The sequence below is a fragment of the Nomascus leucogenys genome, chromosome 12 (genome assembly GCF_006542625.1).
Source record: "Nomascus leucogenys isolate Asia chromosome 12, Asia_NLE_v1, whole genome shotgun sequence".
Lineage (NCBI taxonomy): Eukaryota > Metazoa > Chordata > Mammalia > Primates > Hylobatidae > Nomascus > Nomascus leucogenys.
In genome coordinates this window covers 220,263-247,721 of record NC_044392.1, presented here as the reverse complement: position 1 = coordinate 247,721, position 27,459 = coordinate 220,263, and the positions used below count along the sequence as shown (strand labels likewise).

The window sequence follows — 27,459 nt, the reverse complement described above, 5'->3', positions numbered from 1 at the left end:
CTCATGCCTGTAATCCCAGCACTTTGGGAGGCTGAGGCGGGCAGATTGCTTGAGGTCAGGAGTTCGAGATCAGCCTGACCAACATGGTGAAACCCCGTCTCTACTAAAAATACAAAAATTAGCCCCGTGTCATGGCGGGTGTCTGTAATCTCAGGTGCTCGGGAGGCTGAGGCGGGAGAAGAATCATTTGAACCCGGGAGGCAGAGGTTGCAGTGAGCCGAGATCACGCCGTTGCACTCCAGCCTGGGTGACAGAGTGAGACCCTGTCTCAAAAATGAAAATAAAATAAAAAATAAATGTCTGAAAGTCACTGGTGTATTTTTTTGTTTACTTCTGTTGATCTGTTCTCAAGTTTATTGGACTCTTCTGTCATCTCTGATCCTCCGTTAAAGCCATACAGTAAATTTTATTTCAGATGTTATATTTTCCTTTTCTAAAATTTCTATTTTTACTTTTTTTTAAAAAAATTACTTATTTGAGGCCAGGCATGGTGGCTTACGCCTGTAATCTCAGCACTTTGGGAGGCTGAGGTGAGCAGATAACGAGGTCAGGAGTTTGAGACAGAGTCTCGCTCTGTCGCTCAGGCTGGGGTGCAGTGGCACAATCTCGGCTCACTGCAACCTCCGCCTCCCGGTTCAAGCAATTCTCCTGCCTCAACCTCTCGAGTAGCTGGCATTACAGGCACGCACCACTATGCCCTGCATGGCAGCAGGGAGATAGGCATAAGTAAGGTTCGTTCCTGGCCTTGGTGAACTCACAGAGGCGAGGAAAGAATGGACAGATTTTGGTAAATGTTAAAGTAATAACCAGCTGGGTGGTCAACCAGTGTCCTGATCCTTGTGCTTAAGTCTCCTCACCTACCTGGGCTCCTTACCCTTACCTGTCAGAGGGCTGGGTTCCATGTCCTTGAAGACCTGGTCTCTCTGGGTGGTCAGTATGCAGTAGTATGGCAGTGTATAATTTGATCACCCTCTATAGTCCCCGTGGATTGGAGAAAAACTCTGATTTAATGCCACATTCCCCCTTTCCTACAATTGGATGCCACAGATGGCACAGGTGGAGAGTCAGAGATGAGAGAGTCGGACAGTTGGTGACTCATCTTCCTTCAAATGTTAAATAGCTGTCTCTGCCTGCTGGTCCGGAGGTCAGGGCAGAAGCTAGGCAAGCACAGCCTCACTAACAGGCGCCCCTCTTGTAAGAGTTGTCCCTGGTTTTATCTCATTACAGCAACGTTGTGGAGAAGTGTGTTACTCACGCCTCACGTACGGAGCGTGCTGTGCTCATCGATGAGGTGTGCACCATGAACGACGGTCCCCACAGTGCCTTATACACCATGATGAAGGACCAGTATGCCAACTATGTGGTCCAGAAGATGATTGACGTGGCGGAGCCAGGCCAGCGGAAGATCGTCATGCATAAGGTAGGCCGGGCTGGGCAGGGTCTCAGAGAGTGTGTGCAAGGCCTTGGCTTCCTTTCTGAAACACAGAGGAGGGTGGGTGCCTGCTGTTTTTGAAGAGTTTGTCACTGACCTCTGTCCCATGCTGTGTTCTGTTTTTCTTTTATGTGGAGTCACCATTGCCCTGACACATTTGCCAACCCTCCCTTATCAATAGCCACACTGGTATGAGTCTTAAGCTATGTTTTTTGAAGTATTTCCATCCCTGATCTCTAGAGAAACAGCTTATGAGTCCAACAAATCAACTCGCTTCGTTTCCTTTTCTCACTCCTCCCTCCTGTTCTTTCATCCCACCAACATCTACTGAACAAGGGCCTGCCCAGCATGGTGCATAGCCTGGTACATTGACCTGAAGCCCACTCTGCGCCAGACTTCATCAGCACAGAGATGACTAACACCTGATCCCTGCCCACAGAGTGCAGTCTGGTGGGGAACAGCCATGGTGGTGAGCAGTGGTGAGGACATGAGAAGGACCCCTCACCTTTCCCAGAGTCCCTGAGGGCCGGCTTTGCAGGAGAAGGCAAGGCTAAAGAAGAGTTAGACAGGGAAGAAGCAACAGAAATGAGAATACTTAGGTGCTGTGAGTGGGGAACTGAAAGAGAAGTCACCTGAACAGGCCCACAGCTTCTCGACAAGTCACGACGTGGGTCCAGTGAGCACTGCAGACACCACAGGGCCCAGGAGGCAAAACAGACCCACAGGCAGGGTGTGCTACAGTTGTGTTTGTGCTAGGCAGTGCCTCCAGCCTCCGGTGCTTCTCATCTGAGCCTGCAGCTTTTGGGCTCTGAACTCACTGAGCTCTTCTCAGTTGAGGGGTTGGTTAGCCGTTGTCTGGCAATGATGACCCACTTGCCCTCACTGAGAACAAAGTTCGGTAATGAGAATCTTTGTTAATGGACTCAAGTTCTGAGCCAGACAAGACACCCACCACCCCTGAGTCAAGCTAAACCAATCCAAACCACTGCACTGGTGTTGGCAGTGGCAGTTGAAGGCTGGGGGAGTCCCAGGTTCTTAAAGTTGTAAGTTTTCAGGATGCTGGTGAAGGCAGAGGGAGTGTTGGAGGTAAGTAGGAGCTTAAGACCTGTCCATTCATTCATTCATTCATTCATTCATTCAGTGCTAAAGACCTGTTGTACAGCAGGTCGTATTCTTAGCAGGGTTCTATTGGTAAACACGACAGTGCTGTGCACAGATAGTTACTGGGACGCTGGAGAAATACAGGGGAAAGGGTTGTCCAGGTATGGGCAGGGTGTCTTCTATAACATGTGGGTACAGAGGAGGCTCTCTAAGGGAGTGATACTAATAGAGTGATGACCCTTTCCAGAAGAGGGAACATGGTGTGTGAAGACTTGGAAGCCAGAGACCAGACCATGTTGTATCCGAAGAAGTAAAACAAGTTCAGTGGGGGAGGAGTGTGGTGACAAAATCACACTTATATTTCAAATAATTGTCCTGGCTGCCATGTGGCCTTTGTAGTTTAGAGGAGGGGAGGCAGTGATGAGACCACATGGGAGGCTGTCAAAGCAGCAGATGGTGATGATTTGGGATTGAAGAGAAGTGGACAGAAGAGGGCGCTAGAATTGGTAGGGTTTAGCAGTTGGTTGGCTGAGGGAGTTGACGGGGAGAGTCCTGAGAAGCCCTCTTAGTTTTTCAGCTCTTCCATTAGTAAGTGGTATCCTTTTCAGCAAAAGGGACACAAGGAGAGGAGCAGGTAATTAACGTTTCACCTTTGGTTAAATCCAATAAAAAATGGAGTTCAACATGTTGTGTGTGGGGGGGTTGTTAGGGTTTTTTTGTTTTGTTTTATTTTGTTCTGGGGAAGTACAAAGGTGAAGTTCCTGGACTCGTCAGCAGCCAGTTCCAGGGACGGAGGAGTGGATTGGATTTCGGTTATTTTCTAAAAGGAAAGCTACCAAAAGCAAGGGGATCTTACATTAGTAACATAGTACTAGAACTGAAAGGAAAGTGTAGATTATTGCATATGCCGTTTTACAGGTGAGTTTAAGGTGAAACTGGAACCAAGGACTGTCTGCCACCAGCCAGTTTCCCTTGTAGGCTCCGAAGCGGGAATGTGACACCCGAGGCAGCTGTGTGTCCTGGGAAGCATGCGCAGGTGATTTCTAGACCGGATCAACCCTTCCTTGCTTTGAGGACACAGCCAAACAGACAAAAATTGGTGCCCTCATGGAGCTCTCAACCTGGAGAGCCTCTGTCTACTGCGGTACATTTATCCAGTGTTTATGTAGGCAGGTGCAGGTTTGGATGGGGAATCTGCTGAATAAACTGTGGTCCTTTACTGTTTATATGGAAAGATTGATAATTAAGCAAAAGATTGCAGACACAGCTGAGGTATGTGGAATGCTCCCTGAGCTCACACAAAAGAAAAGGGGCTTCCAGAGAAGAAGCACCTCTCAAGTGTCCTGGAATGTAGGACTTCTTGAAATGGATCAGCCTAGGGAAGGAAGAACAGAAAGGAATGCTTGGAGAAGTGACCCGGAGCACAGGTCGGAGAGCGTGAGGGATGAGGCTGGTGTGGCGGACGTGCCTCGAGAGCACAGTGGGGAGAAACCTGATTTGTGGAGGAGCCACACAGTTTGGGCTCAGCCGTCTGTGCTGTCCTTTGTTAGCCATTCAGCCTTGGCTGAGTGACTTAACCACTCTGTGCCTTCATGTTTTCCGTCAGCAAGATGGGGGTAATCACAGCAGCTCATGACGTTCATCATTTCTCCTCTTCTCATTGGTAGCTTTCTGTGATCCACTGTGACCTGGAGAGACAGGGTCAAGTGGTGAGCTCAGGATTCATGGTGCCCAGGAGAGCCCGGATGCCGTGCACGGGGCCAGAGGGGCCTGTGCGCACGCTTGCAGGGAAGCCTTGTGCAGCCGGCGGGTGGTGGCAGTGTTTTCCCGGCTAGGATGCACTTTCTCCATGTGTGTCCTGGGAGTGGCCCGTGGCCATCCAGCCTCCAGGGTCCTCAGGCCCTGTGGCACCACTCAGGGTAGGAGCTCCTCTCCTCATCTGATGGGTTGCCAAAGGCTAGAAGTCAGGGGACTGGGCTGAACCGGTGAAAGGTATTGCTGTGGGGCGTGTGTGTGTGTGTGATGTGTGACGTGCAAATGCATGGCCGGGAAGCCTGCCCCCAAGTCTCGTCTCAGGCCATGTGACACAGACTGTCTTTCCTCCCCAGATCCGGCCCCACATCGCAACTCTTCGTAAGTACACCTATGGCAAGCACATTCTGGCCAAGCTGGAGAAGTACTACATGAAGAACGGCGTTGACTTAGGGCCCATCTGTGGCCCCCCTAATGGTATCATCTGAGGCAGTGTCACCCGCTGTTCCCTCATTCCCGCTGACCTCACTGGCCCACTGGCAAATCCAACCAGCAACCAGAAATGTTGTAGTGTAGAGTCTGAGACGGGCAGGTGGTTGCTCCAGGATTACTCCCTCCTCCAAAAAAGGAATCAAATCCACAAGTGGGAAAGCCTTTGTAAATTTAATTTTATTACACACATAACATGTACTATTTTTTTTAATTGACTAATTGCCCTGCTGTTTTACTGGTGTATAGGATACTTGTACATAGGTAACCAATGTACATGGGAGGCCACATATTTTGTTCACTGTTGTATCTATATTTCACATGTGGAAACTTTCAGGGTGGTTGGTTTAACAAAAAAATAGCTTTAAAAAAAAAAAAGAAAAAAAAGAAAAGGTTTTTAGCTCATTTGCCTGGCCGGCAAGTTTTGCAAATAGCTCTTCCCCACCTCCTCATTTTAGTAAAAAACAAACAAAAACAACAAAAACTGAGAAGTTTGAATTGTAGTTAAATGACCCCAAACTGGCATTTAACACTGTTTATAAAAAATATATATACATATATATATATATATATATATATAATGAAAAAGGTTTCAGAGTTGCTAAAGCTTCAGTTTGTGACATTAAGTTTATGAAATTCTAAAAAATGCCTTTTTTGGAGACTGAAGAAGGCTGTTCGTGAGGAGGAGATGCGAGCACCCAGAACGTCTTTGAGGCTGGGCGGGTGTGATTGTTTACTGCCTACTGGATTTTTTTCTATTAACATTGAAAGGCAAAATCTGATTATTTAGCATGAGAAAAAAAAATCCAACTCTGCTTTTGGTCTTGCTTCTATAAATATATAGTGTATACTTGGTGTAGACTTTGCATATATACAAATTTGTAGTATTTTCTTGTTTTGATGTCTAATCTGTATCTATAATGTACCCTAGTAGTCGAACATACTTTTGATTGTACAATTGTACATTTGTATACCTGTAATGTAAATGTGGAGAAGTTTGAATCAACATAAACACGTTTTTTGGTAAGAAAAGAGAATTAGCCAGCCCTGTGCATTCAGTGTATATTCTCACCTTTTATGGTCGTAGCATATAGTGTTGTATATTGTAAATTGTAATTTCAACCAGAAGTAAATTTTTTTCTTTTGAAGGAATAAATGTTCTTTATACAGCCTAGTTAATGTTTAAAAAGAAAAAAATAGCTTGGTTTTATTTGTCATCTAGTCTCAAGTATAGCGAGATTCTTTCTAAATGTTATTCAGGACTGAGTTCTCACTAGTGTTTTTTTAATCCTAAAAAAGTAATGTTTTGATTTTGTGACAGTCAAAAGGACGTGCAGAAGTCTAGCCCTGCCCGAGCTTTCCTCACAATCAGAGCCCCTCTCACCTTGTAAAGTGTGAATCGCCCTTCCCTTTTGTACAGAAGATGAACTGTATTTTGCATTTTGTCTACTTGTAAGTGAATGTAACATACTGTCCATTTTCCTTGTTGGAATATAGAATTTAACACTACACGGTGTACATTTCCAGAGCCTTGTGTATATTTCCAATGAACTTTTTTGCAAGCACACTTGTAACCATATGTGTATAATTAACAAACCTGTGTATGCTTATGCCTGGGCAACTATTTTTTGTAACTCTTGTGTAGATTGTCTCTAAACAATGTGTGATCTTTATTTTGAAAAATACAGAACTTTGGAATCTGGGTTTGTGCTTTATTTTAACCTCTCCCCCTGCCCCACCCCCAGTGTAGTTCCCCAGGACAGCCCTTTCCTTGTGCTTCTTTCTGCTCGTTTTGTTGTTCGGTGAGGGTGGGGGGAGGGGTGGCAAACTGATGGCTCTTTGAGCCCAATTTAAACCAAAGATGTTTGGTTCAGCCTGCCCAGTGCATTCAGAATCAAGATACTGCACATAAAAATCCAGATTTCCAACTCTGCACATCAGAATATTCTCCTTGGGCCCCTCAGATGTGTCTGGGTTACAGCACCATCTGTCTGGGCCTCTCCTCCTGGTTTCCTCTGGGCTGCTCCAGTTGCACCCTGCCAACCTGTGCCCACTCCTGAGGCCTGCCAAGCGGTCCAGTGTCTGAGCATGCCCTTCTCTTCAGACTGGGGAACCTCTTTTATCTTGTAACACGGGAGGCTGGAGCTCACCGTTGTGCCTGTGGCCCAGGCCTGAGGATGCCATCTGCTCTTCTTCACCGACTTTGCTCCAGGGGCAGGTTTGGTAAGTGTTGGCAGTTACAGGCTGGCTCCAGCCAGAGCGGCCAGATGGGAGCCCACACCAGCTGGTGTCTGGAAGTGGAGCCTCAGGATGGTTGAAGGAACTTCACATGGGCCCCTCGAGGGGAAGGGCTAATCACTAACAGGCCCTGGGAATAGGGGGAGAAGAAAAGGAAGCTGAGGGGATGCAGGTTTCCAGTCCAGCACGTGATTTTGCCTCAGCAGCTGTCGTTGGGGCCCTTTCCCAGCATTCCCCACTGCAGTGGTGGCACGCTGCAGGCCTTGGGAACTGCAGTCCATGCTGCTTCTGATACCATGACTCCAGTCAGATTGACCTGGGGTCACATGTGGGTCTCGCCACTCTGTGTGCACTTGGGCAAGTTAGTTCACCTCGTCTTTCACCAAATTCCTTGCTGGAAGTGGACCAAAGGAAACAGATCTATGTAAAGTGGCTCTCATGTCATGGGAAATTATGGCTATTAAATTCAGTGTCCAGCACATTGGTGTAATAAATGATACCAGTTCTCCTGCACAGTTTTTGATGAACAAAACTCTTTGTTCATTAGTTTACATAATAATGTCATTTGTTGTGAACCGACTCTGTGCCAAGTCACCCGTGAGATGGTTTTTACATGTTCTCAACAACTGTTCTGGGAACCAACAGCCCTGTGAAGAATGCGGCTATCCCTATCTCATAGATGTGGAAACAGGTCCTAGGATCTGATGCAAGTCTTTTGATAGACCAACTCTGATCAGTAAAGCTTTCCCCTTAGTTCATCATGCGAGGGGGTGGGCATGGGGGCAGACCCCTCCATCTGCAGGATTGAGTTTCATGGAGCGGGCTGGGCTCTGGGCCACCCCCTCTTCTGACCACCGTTACTCTGCTGCCAAGTCCGTCCCAAGGATTCAATGGCCCGGGCTGTCACGCGCTGGGTGCCGGCATTGTTGGTCTGTCTTCCAGAGTCCCTCCAAAGTGCATTCCTCAGTTTATGTAAGAACCCTTACCCTCTCACAGTGCTTTACAGCTTACAGAGTATTTTGTATTTGAGATACCATTGGTCCTTGTAGAAAGCTTTAGGGAGTCAGGGAGGGGAGATGTTTCAGCCCTTTATACAGATGAGTTTGAGACCTAAGCCCCACAGTCAGTAACCAAGTGAGGATTTTATCTGAGGGTTCCTGACTCCCAGCCCAGTGCTCTGTCCATTTCATCCTGCCCTTGCCACCCGCCATTAGCCCCACGAATGGCCATCTTCTCTTTTTGAGGCTCAGAGGGATTGCAGAAGGGTGAGGCCCTGGGGAGTGAGGCATCCTTTTGAGGGAGGAAACCTGTGACTTTATGTAGTTACCAACTGTAGCCACACGAGGGTGCTGCCACCTAAAGCAAGTATTATGGAGGCCTAAGGGTTCAAGGTCAGGGTTGGGGATGGCTTTCCCCTGGCTTGAAGGGCTCAGCACTGTAGTTAGGGATCCCACCCAAAGACCAGAGGTCTGGCGTCTGCCCTGAAGCTAAGCTTTCTCCCTTCCTCACTCCCTCTCCTCCTGCTTCCTCCAGCGTCTGCCGTGCACAGCACTAGGCCCCAACACACACAGGGAGTTACGGTGTGGTGGGTGTGGGGTGAGAGGGAACGGCCACTGACCTGGCTCACGGACCTCAGCTTTGCCTTTGACTATGTAATCTCTGGCAAATCACTGACTTCTCTGGCCCGTGGTTTCTCCAGCCATCACCTGGAGTGGTAGACCAGGCCTGTCACTCTCACAGGGCTAGTGTGAGATCACACAGGAAGACAGGGTAGCAGCCCCCTGCCTCTGCTAATGCAACCCTGGTGCCTCTTTCTGGGGCCACATCCTGGCTTTTGCACCAAGCTTTCAAACAACCCACACCTCCGAGTCTGTTTTAATGACTGAGCTTCAAATCCCAGCTCGCCTGGCCCTATGTGACCTTTGTAAGTCGTCTGCCTTCCTCTCTTTCCTCATCTGTAAAATGGGGTTAATAATAGCTTTATTTCACAGGGTATATTGGGAGCCCTTGGCACACACAGGGCTGGGCACACAGTAAGCCACAAATAGGAGTTATTATTACAGGAGCTGGACTAGGTCCAGTCTAGTATACTGACTTCCAGACTGGAATGCAGATTGGGATCTGGAGGTTGAAGTGGGTGTTTGACAGGAAATGAACAGGGTCCAATTGGAGGCCTCAAGTAAGCACATACTTAGAAGGACAGGGCATTGTGGGTTCATCAGAATCTGGGGAGTCTGAAACTCCTCTGTCTGGAGCTCCAGCTAATTTTATGTTTAGAAACTGAAGATTCAGAACCTGTGCCATTCTAGTGAAATGGATGCGCCTCAGGAAGATAACTTACAATTATAGTGGCCACAATGGGGAAGTTTTGCTCTAGATGAAATTGTTCATCTATGGGCACATTTTAAAAAGATGATCCTGAGAACTTAACAATGAGAGGCATTTTTCGATGGTACGGAGAAGCTTCCCAAAGACAGAATGACTTTTTAAAAAAAGCTTCTCTAAAGAAATCTTTACAGCACACTCATAAAAATTATTTTGAGGCTAGCATGGTGGCTCACGCCTGTAATCCCAGCACTTTGGAAAGCTGAAGCGGGCAGATCACCTGAGGTCAGGCGTTCAAATCCAGCCTGGCCAACATGGCGAAACGTCATCTCTACTAAAAAAATACAAAAATTCGCTGGGCGTGGTGGTGGGCGCCCGTGATCCCAGCTACTCAGGAGGCTGAGGCACGAGAATTGCTTGAACGCAGGAGGTGGAGGCTGCAGTGAGCCGAGATCGTGCCACTGCATTCCAGCCTGGGCAACAGAGCAAGACTCCGTCTCAAAAAAAGAAAAAAAATTATTTTGAATCTACAAGGCTGTTTGATCTCTTGTCTTTTTCCATCTGAATACTTGAATATTCTGGACACCATCTTCCTTTAAAAGATCTTCAAATGAGCCAGGAGTGTCTGCAACAACTAAATGCAAATCTTGGTCTTGCACACAACTTGGCTATTATAAAAGCGACCGCCTGAGACTCATTAGAAAAAAATTGGATTTCTTCCCTGTCACTCACCTAAAGCTTAGTCCACAGTCTCAACAAGATTGACTCCCAGTACTAAGTAAATATGCTCCAAGACTCCTTTTTGGTGAAAACCTAACAGCTTTTCTGCCTTAGAAATATTTAAATCTTTAAAATGCAAACTTCAAAGAATGACTCATCAGAATAAAAAAAAAAAAACAAAGAAGTTTTTATAAAAGTGCCAAATGAAAGAATCCTGAATGTCTTTTCCAAAAATATTAATGAAAGCCTTTAGCCATCTGAACAGGTAACTTTAACTGTCAAGAACACAATTTGGATAGAGTTAGGGAGTTTTATATTATTGTGACTGACACATGGCTCAAATTTCAGAACAGAAGCCGTGAATCTCTGTTTGTGTCTGTCTGTGTGCTTATGTATGTCTATGTTATTCATTTTGTAATTAATTAATTAGTTAATTTTTTGAGACTGAGTCTCTCTCTGCCGCCCAGGCTGGAGTGCAGTGGCGCGATCTCAGGTCACTGCAAGCTCCATCTGCCTCCTGGGTTCAAGAGATTCTCCTGCTTCAGCCTCCTGAGTAGCTGGGATTACAGGCATGTGCCACCCCATGCCTGGCTAATTTTTGTATTTTTATTAGAAACAGGGTTTCTATGTTGGCCAGGCTGGTCTCAAACTCCCGGCCTCAAGTGATCCGCCCACCTTGGCCTCCCACAGTGCTGGGATCACAGGCGTGAGCCACTGCATTCAGCCTGATGTTGTTGTTTTTATTGTCTTCCCTGCAGTCCAAATTGTGTTGTTTTTTAGTAGGTCTTCGATTATTTGAGAAAAATTAGTCTTCAGTATCTAAAAAAAAGCCAAGCTTTAACTATGTAACTTTCTGTATTTGCCTTTAAAATCTTTTATCACTTTGGTATTGTTCCTCAGTGACTTATGATCCTTTTTAATCAAGTGTTTTAAACATATTGACATTTTTGACAGCCTCTCAAAATTAATTCTAAATTAAGTGTTTTCCACCTCACATTAACTTTGGGAGTTTCCAGAAGTGTCCCTGGAATATTTCAAAATAATTTATTTTCTCTCCTTGTAAATGAGAAGTGTTAAACTAATTAGGCTTATTTGATATGTTAATTGCATGGAAGACTGTCAAATAATAAGTGATACTAACCCTTCTTTAAGTTATATGTGTTGTTGATATGAGTATCCCAGGAAATGTATAGAGTTCCTAGAAATCTGATATATCCTGGTATATTGTTATCAGTCATAAATCTAATTATTGTCTTAAGATGCTATATGCCAGAAAACAACCAAATTTCCTTCCTGAAAGCATTTGAATGCCACTAGGATACAAAAACACAAGAGATTCATTAGAAAAGGCGGACAATACAGCTTTCTGATAAGATCATACTATGGAACTGTGTAAAAATTTCCAAAACTGTAATGGGAAACTGATGGGCTCATAAAACTGCTAATCCAGTATCAAGGAAAACAAAAATTAATTACATGAGACTAAATTAACTGACGAAAATAATTTTAATTTTTTATGAGTTTTTCTTTGAAGCATTGCTGGTTCTAAGAAATGTTTTATTTTCTAAATTTAAGTACACTTTTTTTCTCTTCCCTTAACTGTCTACAATTAATAGCAATTTGATAAAATATATCTTTGTAGGCTGGGTGCGGTGGCTCACACCTGTAATCCCAGAACTTTGGGAGGCCGAGGTGGGTGTGATCACGACGTCAGGAAATCGAGACCATCCTAGCTAACACAGTGAAACCCTGTCTCTACTAAAAATACAAAAAAAAGAAAAAAAAAATTAACTGGGTGTGTTGGTGGGCGCCTGTAGTCCCAGCTACTCAGGAGTCTGAGGCAGGAGAATGGCCTGAACCTGGGAGGCGGAGCTTGCAGTGAGCCGAGATCACACCATTGCACTCCAGCCTGGGTGACAGTGAGACTCTGTGTCAAAAAAAAAATATATATATATATATATATATATATATCTTTGTAAACAAAAATGAAACATTTCTCTTTCTCGCCCTACCTGATTACTCCAGAATTTGGAAACTCTTATTAAATGTTTCTATTTGCAATATGAGTATTAGCATAGGTTCAATAAAAATTGGTTCTCAGAACATAATTGGGCAAGTTCTTAGTTTGGCTTCTTCAAGAAGTTTTAAAATATCTGTTCTGAGATTTCTCATTACCAGACAGTTTTTGAAAACTAAGGTTGATTGATACAAAGTCACGAAAGCCCCTTGGATGTGAACAGAGCTCTGATTAAAGTATCATATTTAAAAATATACATGAAATTATTATGTTACATTTCTGTAAACAATCAGGTCAAATTTAATGGAATTAGACTTATTTTGAAAAAAAGAACTATGATTATTTTTGGTAAAAACAGGAGTGACGATAAAAAAAGATTGTTATTTCAGTGAAAAACTATAGTGCACCCATTATCAAATTCTAGTTCTGTTCATTTTCTTTGAGGTTTTGTTATCTATCTGTAAACAATTAAATTCTGAAACTTTCTAGTTTCACTAAAAACTAAAACTGCTCCTTTCCCAAGCCCTATAGGCTGAAACTCAATGACTTTAAGTTTTAGAAATATCACTACAACAGATCATGTACGGACAACTTTCATGCCTGCTACTATATGGGTCATGTGGAGAGTTTGCTGGCACACTGCCTGATGCCACAGCCAGAGGCATTCAACGCCATCTTCATTCCGTCATCTAAAGATGCTTCCCACTCACATGTAGACATCTCAGCTAGCTGCCCTTCAGACTCAAAAACTAACATCATAATTTGCTCCAGATGTTAACCTTTGTTTTTCTTTTGTTTTTGTAGAACAAAACCTTGAATTCCCTTCAGGGGATACAACATGAAATGAACAATTTGCCTCAATAGTACTCCGACATCGTTCTTGATAACTTCACAGCTTAATAAGGAGGAGCTTGTGCTCCTATTGATTAAGAAATGTTTCGACCGGCGGGGCAGTGGCTCACGCCTGTAATCCCAGTACTTTGGGAGACTGAGGTGGGTGGATCACCTGAGGTCAGGAGTTTGAGACCAGCCTGGCCAACATGGGGAAACCCCATCTCTACTAAAATATCACAAAAATTAGCCGGGCGTGGTGGGACACGTCTGTAGTCCCAGCTACTTGGGAGACCGAGGCAGGAGAACCACTTGAACCTGGGAGGTGGAGGTTGCAGTGAGCCGAGATCACGCCACTGCACTCCAGCCTGGGCAACAGAGTGAGACTCTGTCTCAAAAAAAAAAAAAAAAAAAAAAGTTGCTTTTATGTTAATAAGAAATTTTTGCCCAAAATTTAAAGCTCTTTTTTTTTGAGACAGGGTCTTACCCTGTCACCCAGGCTGGAATGCATGCAGTGGTGCAGTCATGGCGCACTGCAGCCAGGGCCTCCTGAGCTCAAGCCATCCTCCTGCCTTAGCCTCCTGGGTAGCTGGGACCACAGGTGTGAGTCACCACACCTGGCTAATAAAGGCTCTTAAGAAACAAATATAAGTCTTAGCAGATATGTGCTGCCTCCTTCACTGATATGTTTTAGTTGGTGAAATCTTGGCCCCTGGGAATCTTTGCTCCAGGGCATTTTTCAGTCCTTGGCTATTATTTTCCTTATAGTTATTGTATTCACCCCCTTTGTGCATTGCATCCTCTCAAGGGTTTTAAATGACACCGTTTCACCCTATAATCCCAGCACTTTGGGAGACCAAGGCAGGAGGATTGCTTGAAGCCAGGAGTTCTCGACCAGCCTGAGCAACAAAGTCAGACCTTGTCTTTACAAACAAAATTGAATTAGCCCGGTGCAGTGGCGTGTGCCTGTAGTCCCAGCTACTCAGGGGGCTGAGGTGGGATGATTACTTGAGCCCAGGAATTCGAGGCTGCAGTGAACTATGATGGTGCCACTGCACTCCAGCCTGGGTGACCGAGCAAGACCCTGTCTCTAAGAAATAAGTACACAAATAAATGCTTTCCAGCAGCCACTTGCGTACTGGATGATTGCCAGCATGATTTAACACCCTGGAGAACTCAGCAAGCCCACCACCCAGGCCTATAGTGCAGTTTTGGATACCAATGACCACAAGGCCACACGTCCTAACGCAGCTGTTGATGATGCATCTACATGACTGTCCAGTGACTGTGTTAACTGTGGTAACTGAGAATAATGCCATACTCTGGTCACACTCTCAGCTTGCTTTTGAAACTGCCCCTATAAACTTTATAAAATTAATCAGCGAAGAAGAGAGGGGGAAGAAATGAAAATAAACTGAGCTTGTAGCACGTTCAGCCTTCATTTTGAGGTCAGCTGACTCTCTGACCTGCCTCCTCACAGCTGTTTTTGCAGCCTGTTGACCTAGAATCACCAGACCCTGTTACAGGATGATAGTTCCCCCTAGCTGCTCTACAGATAACAACTTGAACATTAGGAAGCCTTAAGTTCTCTCTTTGAGCTATTCCTTCAGGTTCTGCATACTTGAGGAAACTGCTGACTCAGCTGGTTTGAAGGACCTGACTGGTTTGAAGAGCTGACTCACCAAAAAATGCAGTTTCCATGTCCTGATGATTTCATCCCCCTTACTCAGAACCATCAATGGCCCACATTTTCTAGCCCCTCACCCTCAACAGTCCCCTTAGAAATCCCAGCCCAGAACTCCTCGTAGGGATGGATTTGAGGATCTCCTCGCTTGGCAACCTGCGATCAGTAAACTCTTTCTGCTTCTGCAAACCCTGCCGTCTCCATATAATGGGGTCTGTTACTGTGCAGTGGGCACAGGAACCATAGTCCTGAAATACTTTATTTATTTTTCAAGATGGAGTCTCCTGAGGCTGGGCGTGTTGGCTCACACCTGTAATCTCAGCACTTTGGGAGGCCGAGGCCTTTGGGATCACGAGGTCAGGAATTCGATACCAGCCTGGCCAAGATGGTGAAACCCCATCTTTTCTAAAAATACAAAAATTAGCCTGGCACAGTAGTGGGCGCCTGTAATCCCAGCTACTTGGGAGGCTGAGGCAGGAGAATTGCTTGAACCTGGGAGGCGGAGGTTGTGGTGAGCTGAGATCGCACCACTGCACTCTAGCCTGGGTGACAGAGTGAGACTCTGTCTCAAAAAAAAAAAAAAAGATGGAGTCTCCTCTGTTGCCCAGGCTGGAGTGCAATGGTGTGATCTTGGCTCACTGTAACCTCTGCCTCCCGGGTTAAAGCGATTCTCCTCCCTCAGCTTCCTGAGTAGATGAGATTACAGGCTCATGCCACCACACCCGGCTAATTTTTGTATTTTTAGTAGAGACAAGGTTTCATCATGTTGACCAGGCTGGTCTTGAACTCCTGATGTCAGGTGATCCACCCGCCTCAGCCTCCTGAAGTGCTGGGATTACAGATGTGAGCCACTGTACCCAGCCCTATAACACTTTAAGTTGCTAAATTAAAATGGAGACCAGGTCTGAAGAATCCCAGAGCAGACAAAACCAGTAAGGCCTCATACATGACCTCAACCTTGTTTGATTTGCAAACATAAGCAAAACTTGAGCTATTTCTTGTAAATGCCTCTATTAAAGAAAAACAGAACTTCAGCTCAACCAATCAGAAGTAGTCCACAAATTTTTATATAACTGGGGACTTTCTAATGGCATAGACCAAATAAACAACTAAATAATTGCAACCAATCAAATAATTTATTTTACTTCTGCGTTTATCCCTTAAATACTTGCTTCTGACAATTTGTCACTGGAACATTAAACCTCTTCTGGTTTGGTGTTTCCCAGTTCATGAATTGCTTTTCACTCAAAGAAGCACTTTAAACTTATCTGTGGGATCTAACAATCAAAACAATTAAACTCAGGAAGATAGAGAACAGAAGGATGGTTACCAGACGCTGGGAAGGCTAGTGAGGGGGTAGTGGAGAGGAGGTGGGGATGACAGTTACTGGGTGCAACAAAAAAGAAAGGACGATAAAACCTACTATTTGATAGTACAAAGGGGTGACTATAGTCAATAATAACCTTTTTTTAAATTTTTTTTTTGGAGACAGAGTCTCACTCTGTCACCCAGGCTGGAGTGCAGTGGCCCGATTTCGGCTCACTACAACCTCTGCCTCCTGGGTTCAAGCAATTCTCTGCCTCAGCCTCCTGAGTAGCTGGGATTACAGGCACCTGCCATCACGCCTGGCTAATTTTTGTATTTTTAGTAGAGATGTGGTTTCACCATCTTGGCCAGGCTGGTCTTGAACTCCTGACCTTGTGATCCACCCACCTCAGCCTCCCAAAGTGCTAGGATTATAGGCGTGAGCCACCACACCCAGTCCTTTTTTTGTTTGTTTTTGTTTTTGAGACAGAGTCTCACTCTGTTGCCCAGGCTGGAGTAGAGTGGCACGATCTTGGCTCACTGCAACCTCTGCCTCCCGGGTTCAAGCTATTCTCCTGCCTCAGCCCCCTGCATAGCTGGGATTACAGGCGCCCACCACTACCTCTGGCTACTTTTTGTATTTTTAGTAGAGACGGAGTTTCACCATGTTGGCCAGGCTGGTCTTGAACTCCTGGGCTCAGGTGATCCGCCCACCTCGGCCTCCCAAAGTGCTGGGATTACAGAGGTGAGGCACTGTACCTGGCCTAGTCAACAATAATTTAATCGGCTGGGCGCGGTGGCTCACGCCTGTAATCCCAGCACTTTGGGAGGCCGAGGTGGGTGGATCACCAGGTCAGGAGATTGAGACCAGCCTGGCTAACATGGTAAAACCCTATCTCCACTAAAAATACAAAAAAAAAAAAAAAAAAAAAAATTAGCCGGGCGTGGTGGCGGGCACCTGTAGTCCCAGCTACTCAGGAGGCTGAGGCAGGAGAATGGTGTGAACCTGGGAGGTGGAGCTTGCAGTGAGCAGAGATCACGCCACTGCCCTCCAGCCTGGGCGACAGAGCGAGACTCCGTTTCAGAAAAAAAAAAAAATAAATAAATATTAAAATTAACATAATAATGATAATTTAATCATATTTTTAAAAAATAACTTCAGTGTGTAATTGTATTACACTTCCTGGTGCTCCCAGATACCAGCATGGGAACATGTCCTTGGGCAGGGTTGGACCAACAACTCCAGGGGCCGAAGCCAACCTGTTCCAGGGTCCTGGCAGCCACCTGCCCCCTCCCCGTGGAACCTCAGACTCCCTCAGTTCCCGTGGAGGATGGGTGGGGTATCATTGCCCTCCCACCTCAGGCCTGGGGGTGACACAGACAAAGAATGACTTAGAAATAGTGGCCTAGGGGCTAAGCGTGGTGGCTCACGCCTGTAATCCCAGCACTTTGGGAGGCCGAGGCGGGCGGATCACGAGGTCAGGAGATCGAGACCACGGTGAAACCCCATCTCTACTAAAATTACAAAAAAATTAGCCAGGCGTGGTGGTGGGCGCCTGTAGTCCCAGCTACTCAGGAGGCTGAGGCAGGAGAATGGCATGAACCCAGGAGGCGGAGCTTGCAGTGAGCCGAGATTGCGCCACTGCACTCCAGCCTGGACGACAGAGTGAGACTCTGTCTCAAAAAAAAAAAAAAAAAATAGTGGCCTAGGGTTGGGTGCGGTGGCCCCACTATAGTTCCAGCTACTCCAGAGGCTGGGGCAGGAGGATCTCTTGAGCCCAGGGGATAGAGGCTGCAGTGAGCTGTGATTGTGCCACTGCACTTCAGCCTGGACAACAGAGTGAGATCCTGTCTCTAAAAATAGCAACAAAAGCACAGTGGTCTGCTGCATGTGCCTGTGGGCCTTGCCCTGTGCTGGGTGCTGTTCTGCGTTGCTTTGTTTACCTCCCTCCAGCCTTGTGAGTCGTCACTGACCCTAACTTGCATGGGAGGAAACTGGCCCTGGCCACTGGCCTGGGAGTGGCAGACCCAGAATTTGAACCCTGAGTGCCTCAGGCCTTTCTTTGGAGCCAGTGTTGCCAGGGCAGCTGCTCTTCTCCTCCGCCATGGCCAGTGGCAGGACAGCCCACGGAGAATTCCGTGTGGCTACCTGCATCTGATCCCTTTACAGACGAGGAGACTGAGGCCCAGGGTGGGAGAAGCACCTGCTCAGGGGCACACGGGAGGCGAGGGCAGCGCTTGGGCGTCCCCTGGTGCAGTTGCCTGTTGCCTGCCTCCCACCCTTGGTGGGAGCTCCCTCCGTGTCCAGATCTGTGCCCAGCCCTCGCTGGGGTTCGATAACTCTAGATTGAAGTTTGAATGTGGGTCCAACAGTCTCGAAAATCCAAAAAACCAAACACACACACAAACGTGATGTACTGCATATCTCAATGACAGCTGTGCTCAGAGAGGGGGACCCAGTGGTTAGTATCCACAGCCCTGGGGAAAGGGGGATCTGCCCCCACAGGCCCCGGTCACTCTCCCCCACCCACTTCCTCGAGGCAGCCGAGCTGCTCTAGCCTCAGAACGAGGTGAGAAAGAAAATCTATTTTTAGGGACGCTTATTTTTGGTTCCAGGAAAATGATTCCAAATGAGCAGTTTATTCCCAGGCACGGGGGTGTGTTCCTGGAATGGCTTCTGGGGCAGTGCCCTCCTCCCATCCTCCCCTTTCTCTCTCCTCCCATCCTCCCCTTTCTCTCTCCTCCCATCCTCCCCTTTCTCTCTCCTCCAGCCTCCCCTTTCTCTCTCCTCCCATCCTCCCCTTTCTCTCTCCTCCCATCCTCCCCTTTCTCTCTCCTCCCCTCCTCTCTCCTCACCCAGCTTCCCCATCCCCTGCACAGAGAAGAGGGCAGGTGTGTGAGCACAGCTCTGCCAATGGTCATTTCCTAGTCCTGTGACCTTCGATGGCCAGAGTGGGACAGGCTGTGGGTTTGAATGAAGACCTTGGTTGGGGAGGGGGCTTATCCTAAGAGCTCTGTCAAAACAGAGCAGCTGCTCCAGGAGAAGGGAGTGGAAGAGAGAAAGGCCCCAGGACAAGGAGTGAAGCCACCTGGGTTCTAGTCCCAGCTCTGCCACAGGCTTATTATGTGACCTTGGGGTCAGTCACATTCCCTTTTAAGGCCTCAGTTTTCTCTTCTGTAAAATGGGCAGTTAAAGTAGGCCCTGCCTGCTCTGTCCATTCTAGATCACAGGGAACAAGCCTCCAGAATGTTCTCAGCCTCGTGCACACACGATGTCAGGATGAAGCCTCAAGCTGGAGCTCAGGGCCTTGGAGACTCTCCTGCCAGGTGGGGCTCAGCCCCTGTAGGACCAATTCAGAGCACCCAGTTCTCCAAGGCCTGCCTGCAATGGCCCAGGGGAGATGTCGCCACCACCACCATGAAGCCTTCCTAGATTCCCTCAGAGAGGAGGCAGCCATTCCCTGCCCAGGCTCCCTCTGTTTCTTCTGTTGTTTGTGTGGGACAAGATCTTGCTCTGTTGCCCAGGCTGGAGTGCAGTGGCATGATCTCAGCTCACTGCAACCTCTGCCTCCCAGGTTCAAGTGGCCCTCCTGCCTCAGCCTCCTGAGTAGCTGAGACCACAGGTGCCCGCCACCACAACCAGCTTCTGTTTTTTTGGTTGTTGTTTATTTTTGTTTGTTTGTTTGTTTTGTTTTTTTTTTTTTAGAGATGGGGTTTTGCCATGTTGCCTAGGCTGGTCTTGAACTTCTGAGCTCAAGTGATCTGCCCTCCTCAGCCTCCCAACGTGCTACGATTACAGGCGTGAGCCAACGCCCAGCCCAGTCCACCTCTGACTTCACTGAATTCAGGCGATGGTATCTGGCGGGGTGGCCGGCGGCCATTCAGAGGCACATTTGCCATAAAATGAAGCTGACGCTTCAGGGCCCTTCATTTCACAGCCGCTTTCCAGAGCCTTCTTCCTAAATGGGTACTCGAGATCCCTTCAAACTGTAGAAGCCTCAGACCCCACTGAGGTGGCACCTACCTGGTTTCCACCCCTACCCAGCTTGGGGTCCCAGAGCTCTCCTCTCCCGTCAAGCAGCTCCCCTCCCCGACTGCCGATCTGGGGCTTCTTCAGCCACAGGCCCTGCTGAGTCCGCACAGCCTCTTCCCTCCTACAAGGCCAGTCCAGGCCTTGCTCTGTGACCTACAGGCCACTGAGCTCAAACAAAATCTGATTACTCCCCCTCCTCGCACAGCAGCCCTGAGCGACCTGGGGATCCACCAGCCCTCAGGAACTCTTTGGGATGCACAGTTTGCAAACCCTCAGCTCACAGACCTAGAAGAGGCCTGAGTTCAAATCCTAACCTGTGTTTAGCGGCCGTGTGTCCTGGGGTGTCACTTACCCTCTCACCCTACAAGGACTTTCCCAGCACACAGGGAGGTCAGGGAAGGCTGGCTGAGCCTGACTCTGTACTAAGGGCAGGGGCATGGCTCTCTGTGAGACCCTCACATGGGCCAGGTCCCTTGGGCGGGCAGGAGGCTCTCCACGATGGAGGACCCCTGTTGGGGGGAGGCCAAGCCTTCTCACCAGTCACCCTGGCCCCGCCACAGGCCTTGCAGATCCTTCCCCGTGAGATTTCCACTCACTGGGGCACCAGATGGCCTCCGAGTCTCCCCAGGTTCCCCTAGGAGGACTTTGGGGTCCTCCTGATCTGGAACCCTCTGGTCAGAGCCCTGTTTTGGTTCCTCAGTTTTGGGGGTCACTGACCTCCAAGACTGCTGTCACTTGGACTTTCTCAGAAGCAAGCCTGGGCTGTGGCCTCCATCCTGACTCTTGGGCAAGACCGGAAGTTGTGATGGGAGACAGTTGGGGTGGGGAGGGAGCAGGATGGAGATGGGGGTGGCGAGTGGAGGCAGGAACTTGTTTTGCAAGCCCTGTGATTGCCTTGAGCTGAGACAGCACTTGTGTTTGGGAGGTCTGGTAAGGATCATAAAGTCCCCTCTGCCCACGGGGGACAGCTCAGCACAGGGTGAAAAGCCAGGGCTCTGTCATCACATGCCTGGTTCAAATCCTGGCTGCCCACTGCCTGGCTGGGTGACCTGGGATAAATTACTGAACTCCTGCGAGCCCCAGATTCCCCAGCTGTAAAATGGGACGAAGTGGAGAGCAAGCACCCAGCCGGGGCTCACGGTGCGCCGGACTCCAGGGCTGGCCGCTCATTTGGTCCTCATAGTAGCAGCCCTGGGAGGCGAGTTTGCTTGTCGTGCCCAAATCACAGGCCTGTGGGGAGCAGTAGATGAAGGTGTATCTGGCAAGTGCTCAGAACGGTGCCTGGCAGGTAGTAAGGCCTCCATCAGTCTTGGCTTTTCGGATGCCACGGCACTGTTGAGGTCCAGAGAGCCGGTTGGCTTAGCCAATCCCCTGGGAGACGGGTGGAGTCAGGTGACAGCTACTGAGCTCCCCCTCTGTGCCAGGCCTGGGCGTGCCACTCTGAATAAGGCATCTCAGGCTCACCTGAGTGGAGTTCAGAGATGAGGCCCACCCTTCTGCTGCTTGGTTAGAGCTAGGAAGCCCTGTCAAGGGCAGAAAAGGCTCTGACTGGGGTGGGGGTGAGGTGGAAAGGTTGAGACGCAGCCATTAGGCATGCCTTGCGTGGTTTCCCAGAGGCCAGACTGCATGAGTATGTCTGCATGTTGGTGTGTGACTCTGTGAATCCCCTCGGTGACTCTAATTCATTCACCAAATGCCTCCCGATACACCACTGGGCCTGGCATTGCAGTTTACCTGTTGGCCTGGGTCAGGATCTCAGCTCTCTCTGCCAGTCGTGGTGCCTTGGCATATCTCCCATCTTCTCTGTGCATTGGTTTTTCATCTGGAAATGTGGCTAATGTGAGTGCATTTGATAGAGCAGTGCCTGGCCCATAATCAGCTCCACTTGGGCCCTTCTATAGCTACTGTTCATTTGGGATACTGAATGCTCCCACTTTTGAGCAAGACAGACAGTAGGGACTAAAAGCAGGTGAGGAGTGCAGGATGAGTGTGATCGGGGTGCCGGCGGGACAGCGCCAGGCCTGATCACCCAGAGGACATCAGGAAGACTTCCCAGAGGAGGCAGTGTATATTCTAAAGGCCGGAGCGGGCTGTGAGTATTGTGCCAGGAGGCGGCAGCGGCTGGTGCCTGTGGGTGAGGTTATGGTGCTATGAAGGGAGACCCTGAGTATGTGGGGATGTGGCTCCAATGCAGAAGGAGGCCTGGGCAAGGGTGACTGTGCAGATGACCCATGTGCTTGAGGGCAGGCAAATGTGTGCATCTGTGAACCCCAGGGAGACCTGGGACAGGGGGAGCAAGATGAGAAGGACCTTCAGGGGCCCAGACCTGTCTTAGTTCTGGCTGTGACCAGTGTCTTTGAAGAGCAGCAGGTGGCGCTCCTGGCCTGTCCAGACCAAAGATTCTTCACTGCCCCGCCCCCACTTCTTCCCCAGGATGTCAGGGAAGTGGAGTTGCTGCTTCCAGAAGTCTCAGAGCTGCAGGAACCTCTGAAGATGGGCCATGCTCACTGCCCACCCTACTCATGGAAACCACCCTAATGATCTCCCTGCTAGATAGTTCTCCGAGCCTTGAATATCTCTCAAGACAGGGTACTTACTGCCTCTTGGAATTGCCACTGCTGTCTGTGGCCAGCTGACATCTGGCAACTCATCATCCCCACCCTAACCCTGCCAGCCCTTTGGGAGCACCTCAGGATTGGTCTGTTCCTGGGATCTGCTCAGCCCCTCTGAAAGACGATGTTATCCCTACATCTGAGTCCCTTCCTTTATAAGCTTCATCCCAGCCACCTTCGTTGAACTCCATTACAATGGCAGGGAAGAGCTCATGTAATCCTCACAACCTGGCACCTGGCCTGGCACACAGCAGGCACCCAATTTATACTTGCTAAATGAATGAATGAATGAACTCCGCGTGGTCATTATCTCTGTATTACAGTTGGGAAATTGAGGCTCAGAGAGGTTAAGTCACACATCCAACACAACACAGCTCATAACTGGCAGAACTGGGATTTCAACCCAGGTACTTGGCCGACCCAGAGCCAGAGCTCTTCGATTCCAAGCTGTGCTACCTCAACAGAAACCAGCTTCCCACCTACTGCACCCCATCAGTCTCCCTGCCCATCTCCCCGAGGTGCCAGTCAAAATTGGATCGAGCATTGATGTCATGCCAAAAGATTTGAGAATTCCAAAAGATTTGAGAATTGAATTTTCAGAGGCTGGGACCTCAGAATTCCTAGTTTGAGAGTCTCCCTGTCTTCCCTGTCCAGGATCCCTGTCGAAGAGTGGTGAGCTTGCCTTTCATACCCTTTACGGGCTGGGCTCTCCCTCCCTCCCTCCCGGGGAGCCCCGTCTAATTCATCTCTACTTTATGTTGAGTTGACCTTTGTCCTCCCAAGGGCCCTGCAGGACATGTCCACCCAACACCAAAAACCCATGGCTGGTCCCCCAGAGTCTCTTCCTCTAGGCCTGCCCCTCCATTCATCCTGGTTTTGGTTCCCCTTTCCTTGAGGGAATTGTTCCAGTTTCAGCTCAATTTCGGTCCTATTTTCTTTTTCTTTTCTTTTTTTTTTTTTCGAGAAGGAGTCTCGCTCTGTCGCCCAGGCTGGAGTGCAGTGGCGCTATCTCGGCTCACTGCAAGCTCCGCCTCCCGGGTTCACGCCATTCTCCTGCCTCACCCTCCTGAGTAGCTGGGATTACAGGCGCCCGCCACCAGGCCCGGCTAATTTTTTGTATTTTTAGTAGACACGGGGTTTCACCATGTTGGCCAGGATGGTCTCGATCTCCTGACCTCGTGATCTGCCCGCCTCGGCCTCCCAACGTGCTGGGATTACAGACGTGAGCCACCGCGCCCGGCCTGATTTCATTCCTATTTGCTAATGGCAGGCTCTAAGCTGGGTGCTGGGACACAGGGGCCAGAGAGGAGAGTAACTGAGGGTAGAGACGTCCAGCCAGCTGTCATCAGCAAATAACCCCTTCTGGCTGGCTGTCAGCTTCCCCACCGAAGAAGTGAAGATATTGACAGACCGACCTCGTGGGGTCCCTGAGAAATGATATAACACATGAAAGCGCTGGGCACCTGGCATGTGGTCAGGGTTCAAGAAATGTTTCAGTCTCCCCCATCTAACACTTGGATGGGGGTGAGCCCATCCGCACACACTCATTGATTCAACAAATTTGGACTGAGCGTCGATGTCATGCGGAGCCCTGTGCTGGTGCTGGGGACATAGCAGCGAACAAGACAGACAGAAACCCCTGCCCCCGCTGGGGCTCACGCGCCACTGGAGACTTGGAGAAGTAAGAACAGCGTGGGGCATGCCGCTGGGGACGAAGGTGAAGGGGGAAAAGGCACCGTGACCACACAGGGTAGAAAGACCACGAGCGCTAGATGCTGCCACTCAGAGATGTACTTTTCTCGCCATCCTGCACTGGAGGGGGTGGTCCCATTCAACCATGGGCGATCTGAGTCCCAGAGAACTGGGGGCCTTGCTGGAGGCGCACAGCTGGTGTGGAAGCAGCTGCGCTCAGGTCTGCGTGGCTTTTCCTCTGCAGATCCACAGTGACAGGGCCCAGAAGTGACCACCTCCACGGTCCCCTGGGGAGACCGAGGCCCAGAGAGGGCCGGGCCCTGGTCTGAGGTCACACAGCCCCTGGGCGTCCTGGAGGCATGGAAGCCCGTGGTCTTGGATGACCTCGGCCCACCGGGTGGACTGGCTGAGTGTGTGAGGGTGACGATGGGAGTCCAGGAAGAGACGCGTGCGTGGAGCCCCACGGGGGAGGCCGTAGATGAAAACGCCCCTGCGACCCCTGCGCTCGGCGACTCCAGGGAGCCCGGCCCCCGGCAGCCCACGCGGGACCCTTCCCTTCTACCCAGCACGGCGGCCGCGGAGGTGCGTCCGGCGGGCTCCGCGCCCTCCAGCCCCGGGCTCGGCGAGGCCGGCCGCTCACTCAGGTGCCCGGGTGCCCCCCTCGGCTGCGCGGGGCTCCCTCTGGGTCGGGGCGGGGGCCGGGCCTGGGGCCGGAGGGCGCGGATCCCCCGGGGGACGCACTGGGCCCGCCCCGCCCCGGCCCCTCCTCCCGCTCCGCCCGCGCTGGGGGCGGCTGCTTTGGCGGCGGCGGCGGCTCACGCTTCCTGCGGGCGCGGCCGCTGTGGGCGCGGAGCTGCGAGGCGGAGCCGGGCGGCCGAGCCGGGAGCCCGCGAGCCCAGAGCGCGTCGGTCCAGCCGCCGGGCCCCGCCGCCGCCAAAGCAGCCGCCCCGCGCGCCGCGCCTCGGGAACAAAGGCGCCCGCAGCCGCCATGAAGCCGGGGCCGCCGCACCGTGCAGGGACCGTCCACGGGGTCGGCGCCGGGGCCGGGGCCGCGGCTGGGCCCGGGGCCCGAGGGCTGCTCCTGCCACCGCTGCTGCTGCTGCTGCTGGCGGGGCGCGCCGCGGGGGTGAGTGACACGCGCGCCCGGATCCCCGCCCCGGGACCCCGCTCCCTCCCCGCCAGCTGCTTCCCCCGGGCCGCGGTCCCTCCCCGCCGGCTGCTTCCCCCGGGCCGCGGTCCCTCCCCGCCGGCTGCTTCCCCCGGGCCCCGCTCCCTCCCCGCCGGCTGCTTCCCCCGGGCCGCGGTCCCTCCCCGCCACCCCTCGCCCCTCCCCGGAGCGCCCCTCTCCGCACCCTGCCCCCCCCCGGAATCTCCCCCTTCCTGGCATCCGCGGGGAGAGGCCGCCCCCGCCGCTGGTCATCTTCGGGGGACGCTTCTCTCCTTCCTTTTGGGACCCCTCCCCAGAGGGAATCCCGGGCGGGAGCCCGATCGCGGGTCCTCAGCCCTGTTCTCCCACCTCCCGGTGGCTCCGGGAACTGTCTCCCCGGGGACGAAGCAGGGACCCCTGCGCTGGCCTGGGAGGCGCGGGAAGGACCCGGCGGCGGGCTGGGGGGTCGCCGTCCCGGCTGGGTGTGTCTCGGGGTGGGAGTGAGCCTGGCTTTTGCCCCGTGGGTGTGCCCAGACCGTGGCCACTTTTTGGGAATCGGATCGGTTCCCCCTCCGAGGGGAGGGTGTGCGTTTGGTTCTCCCCAGGGTGGCGGCAGCCGGCCAGGGCAGTGGGCCCGGGAGGGGGAGGTGGAGGTGGAGGGTGACTTGGTGAAGGTGACCTGAGGGGGGGAGTGAGGGTGACCCTGTGTGTGGGCGTGTGTGGCCAACTCAGTGAGGGGTGCGGGGACCTGTGGGGCGTGTGCAGGTGAAGGATGTGTCTGCCACACGGGTGGATGCCAGCGTGCCCTCCCGTCCGTGGTCGTGGGAGGGTGACCCATTGTGCATGATGTGTGCCTGTGCCCGGCTGGGCCACTGTGGGCTGTGGCCTTGCGTGGCTGCGGTGGGTGAGGGTGTGCGTGTGAAAGGCCTCTGTGGCGGGCGTGTGCTTGGACCCATGAGTGTGTGTGAGTGCACATAGCAGCACGTGCGTGCTGGTGCATGGGGGACCCTGGACATGGGACAAGGACCCCTGAGGGGGACCAAGCATGTGCAGGTGGAGGTGATGGTATGTATGAAGTGACCCTTGAGTGTCCCTTTGAGTGACCTCAGCAGCCATGCTTGGTCCCAGCTCCGTCAGGGAGGGCAGAGGAAGGAAGGACCTCATCCCGCTTTGAGGGATCCAGGTCCCAAATGAGTTCTTGTTGGACAAGTGTCCAGATTCTGGCTCAGGCCGGCTGGGGATTTCTAGGTCCAGCCTCCGGGGTTGGTTCCGGGAGCTATGCTGTCCTGCATCCCCCAGGCTGAAAAGGACCCAGGCCTCTCAAGCAACACTGGGTGCCCCGCCGGCCTCTGCAAGTTCCTTCCCTCCTCCGGCCTCAGTGGGCCAGTCAGTAAGACAGGAGGAAGACAGGCAGGGGATCCGAGCTTGCTTCTTGGATGGACAGGCCCCTCCTCAGCCTTCCCCATCTAGGGGGCTGTCAGCTGGAGGGAGGGGAAGTGTTGAGGGCTGACCTGTGTGAAGTGCCCGCTGGCCAGGATGTCTCATTCCCAGCTCCCCCCCAAGTGGGGTGAGAGGAAGAGGTCCCTGGGAGGGATAGAGACCCAGCACACCCTAGCAGCTGGGGTCGCCTTCTCAGCCAAATTTCTGAAAGACCATCCTTAAAATCAAAGGCTTGGGAATCACACAACCCTGGGTTCCAATCCTGCTACCCCCACCGATCCATGGCATGGTTTGGGCAGGTCCTCCTACTTCTCTGACCCTTGGTTGTCCCTCTGTGAAATGGGGCTAATGACCACTTCCTCAGAGGGCAAAAATTCAGTGGGATGACTGACAAGTGTCCTGAGAAGAAGCTCAGGAGTCGCGTGGTGTGCACATGAATGAAAGGGGCTCAGGACAGAAAGCTTTAGACTTGGAGGCCGGGTGGAGCACTGGGCAGGCCACTTTCCTTGCTGAATAAGGCTAATAATTCATACTCCACGAGGTGGTGGAAGGACTTAGTGAGAGCATTTAATAGCCTCATGCAAAGTAGGGCCTCGCAAGGCAGGTGCCCTGAATCTGAGAGGTGGGGCTCAGACCCATTG

At 50.7% G+C, this 27,459-nt stretch overlaps 2 protein-coding genes and 1 non-coding gene across 16 annotated transcripts in view; all 3 read left to right on the top strand.

Annotated features, from left to right (window-relative positions):
• The window catches only part of PUM1 (pumilio RNA binding family member 1), a 130,406-nt gene extending 123,929 nt beyond the window's left edge, over nt 1–6,477 (top strand). For 12 of the 14 annotated variants that reach the window (XM_030823268.1, XM_030823267.1, XM_030823265.1 and 9 more), the window contains 2 exons: nt 1,228–1,420; nt 4,642–6,477. In XM_030823268.1, coding sequence (XP_030679128.1) covers nt 1,228–1,420; nt 4,642–4,773 — 325 coding nt within the window. In that variant the 3' untranslated portion in view covers nt 4,774–6,477. The remainder of the gene's footprint in view (nt 1–1,227; nt 1,421–4,641) is intronic. The other 2 variants (XM_030823261.1, XM_030823260.1) reach the window with 2 other exon arrangements.
• Nucleotides 2,287–2,372, top strand: LOC115837766. Its single transcript, XR_004032818.1, has one exon. It is a non-coding gene; the product is annotated as a small nucleolar RNA SNORD103/SNORD85 (small nucleolar RNA).
• Nucleotides 6,478–25,049: 18,572 nt separating the features above from the next.
• Nucleotides 25,050–27,459, top strand: part of SDC3 (syndecan 3) — a 38,968-nt gene continuing 36,558 nt past the window's right edge. Inside the window, exon 1 of the mRNA XM_030823255.1 lies at nt 25,050–25,357. Within this exon, the coding sequence (XP_030679115.1) occupies nt 25,220–25,357 (138 nt within the window). The 5' untranslated portion in view covers nt 25,050–25,219. The remainder of the gene's footprint in view (nt 25,358–27,459) is intronic.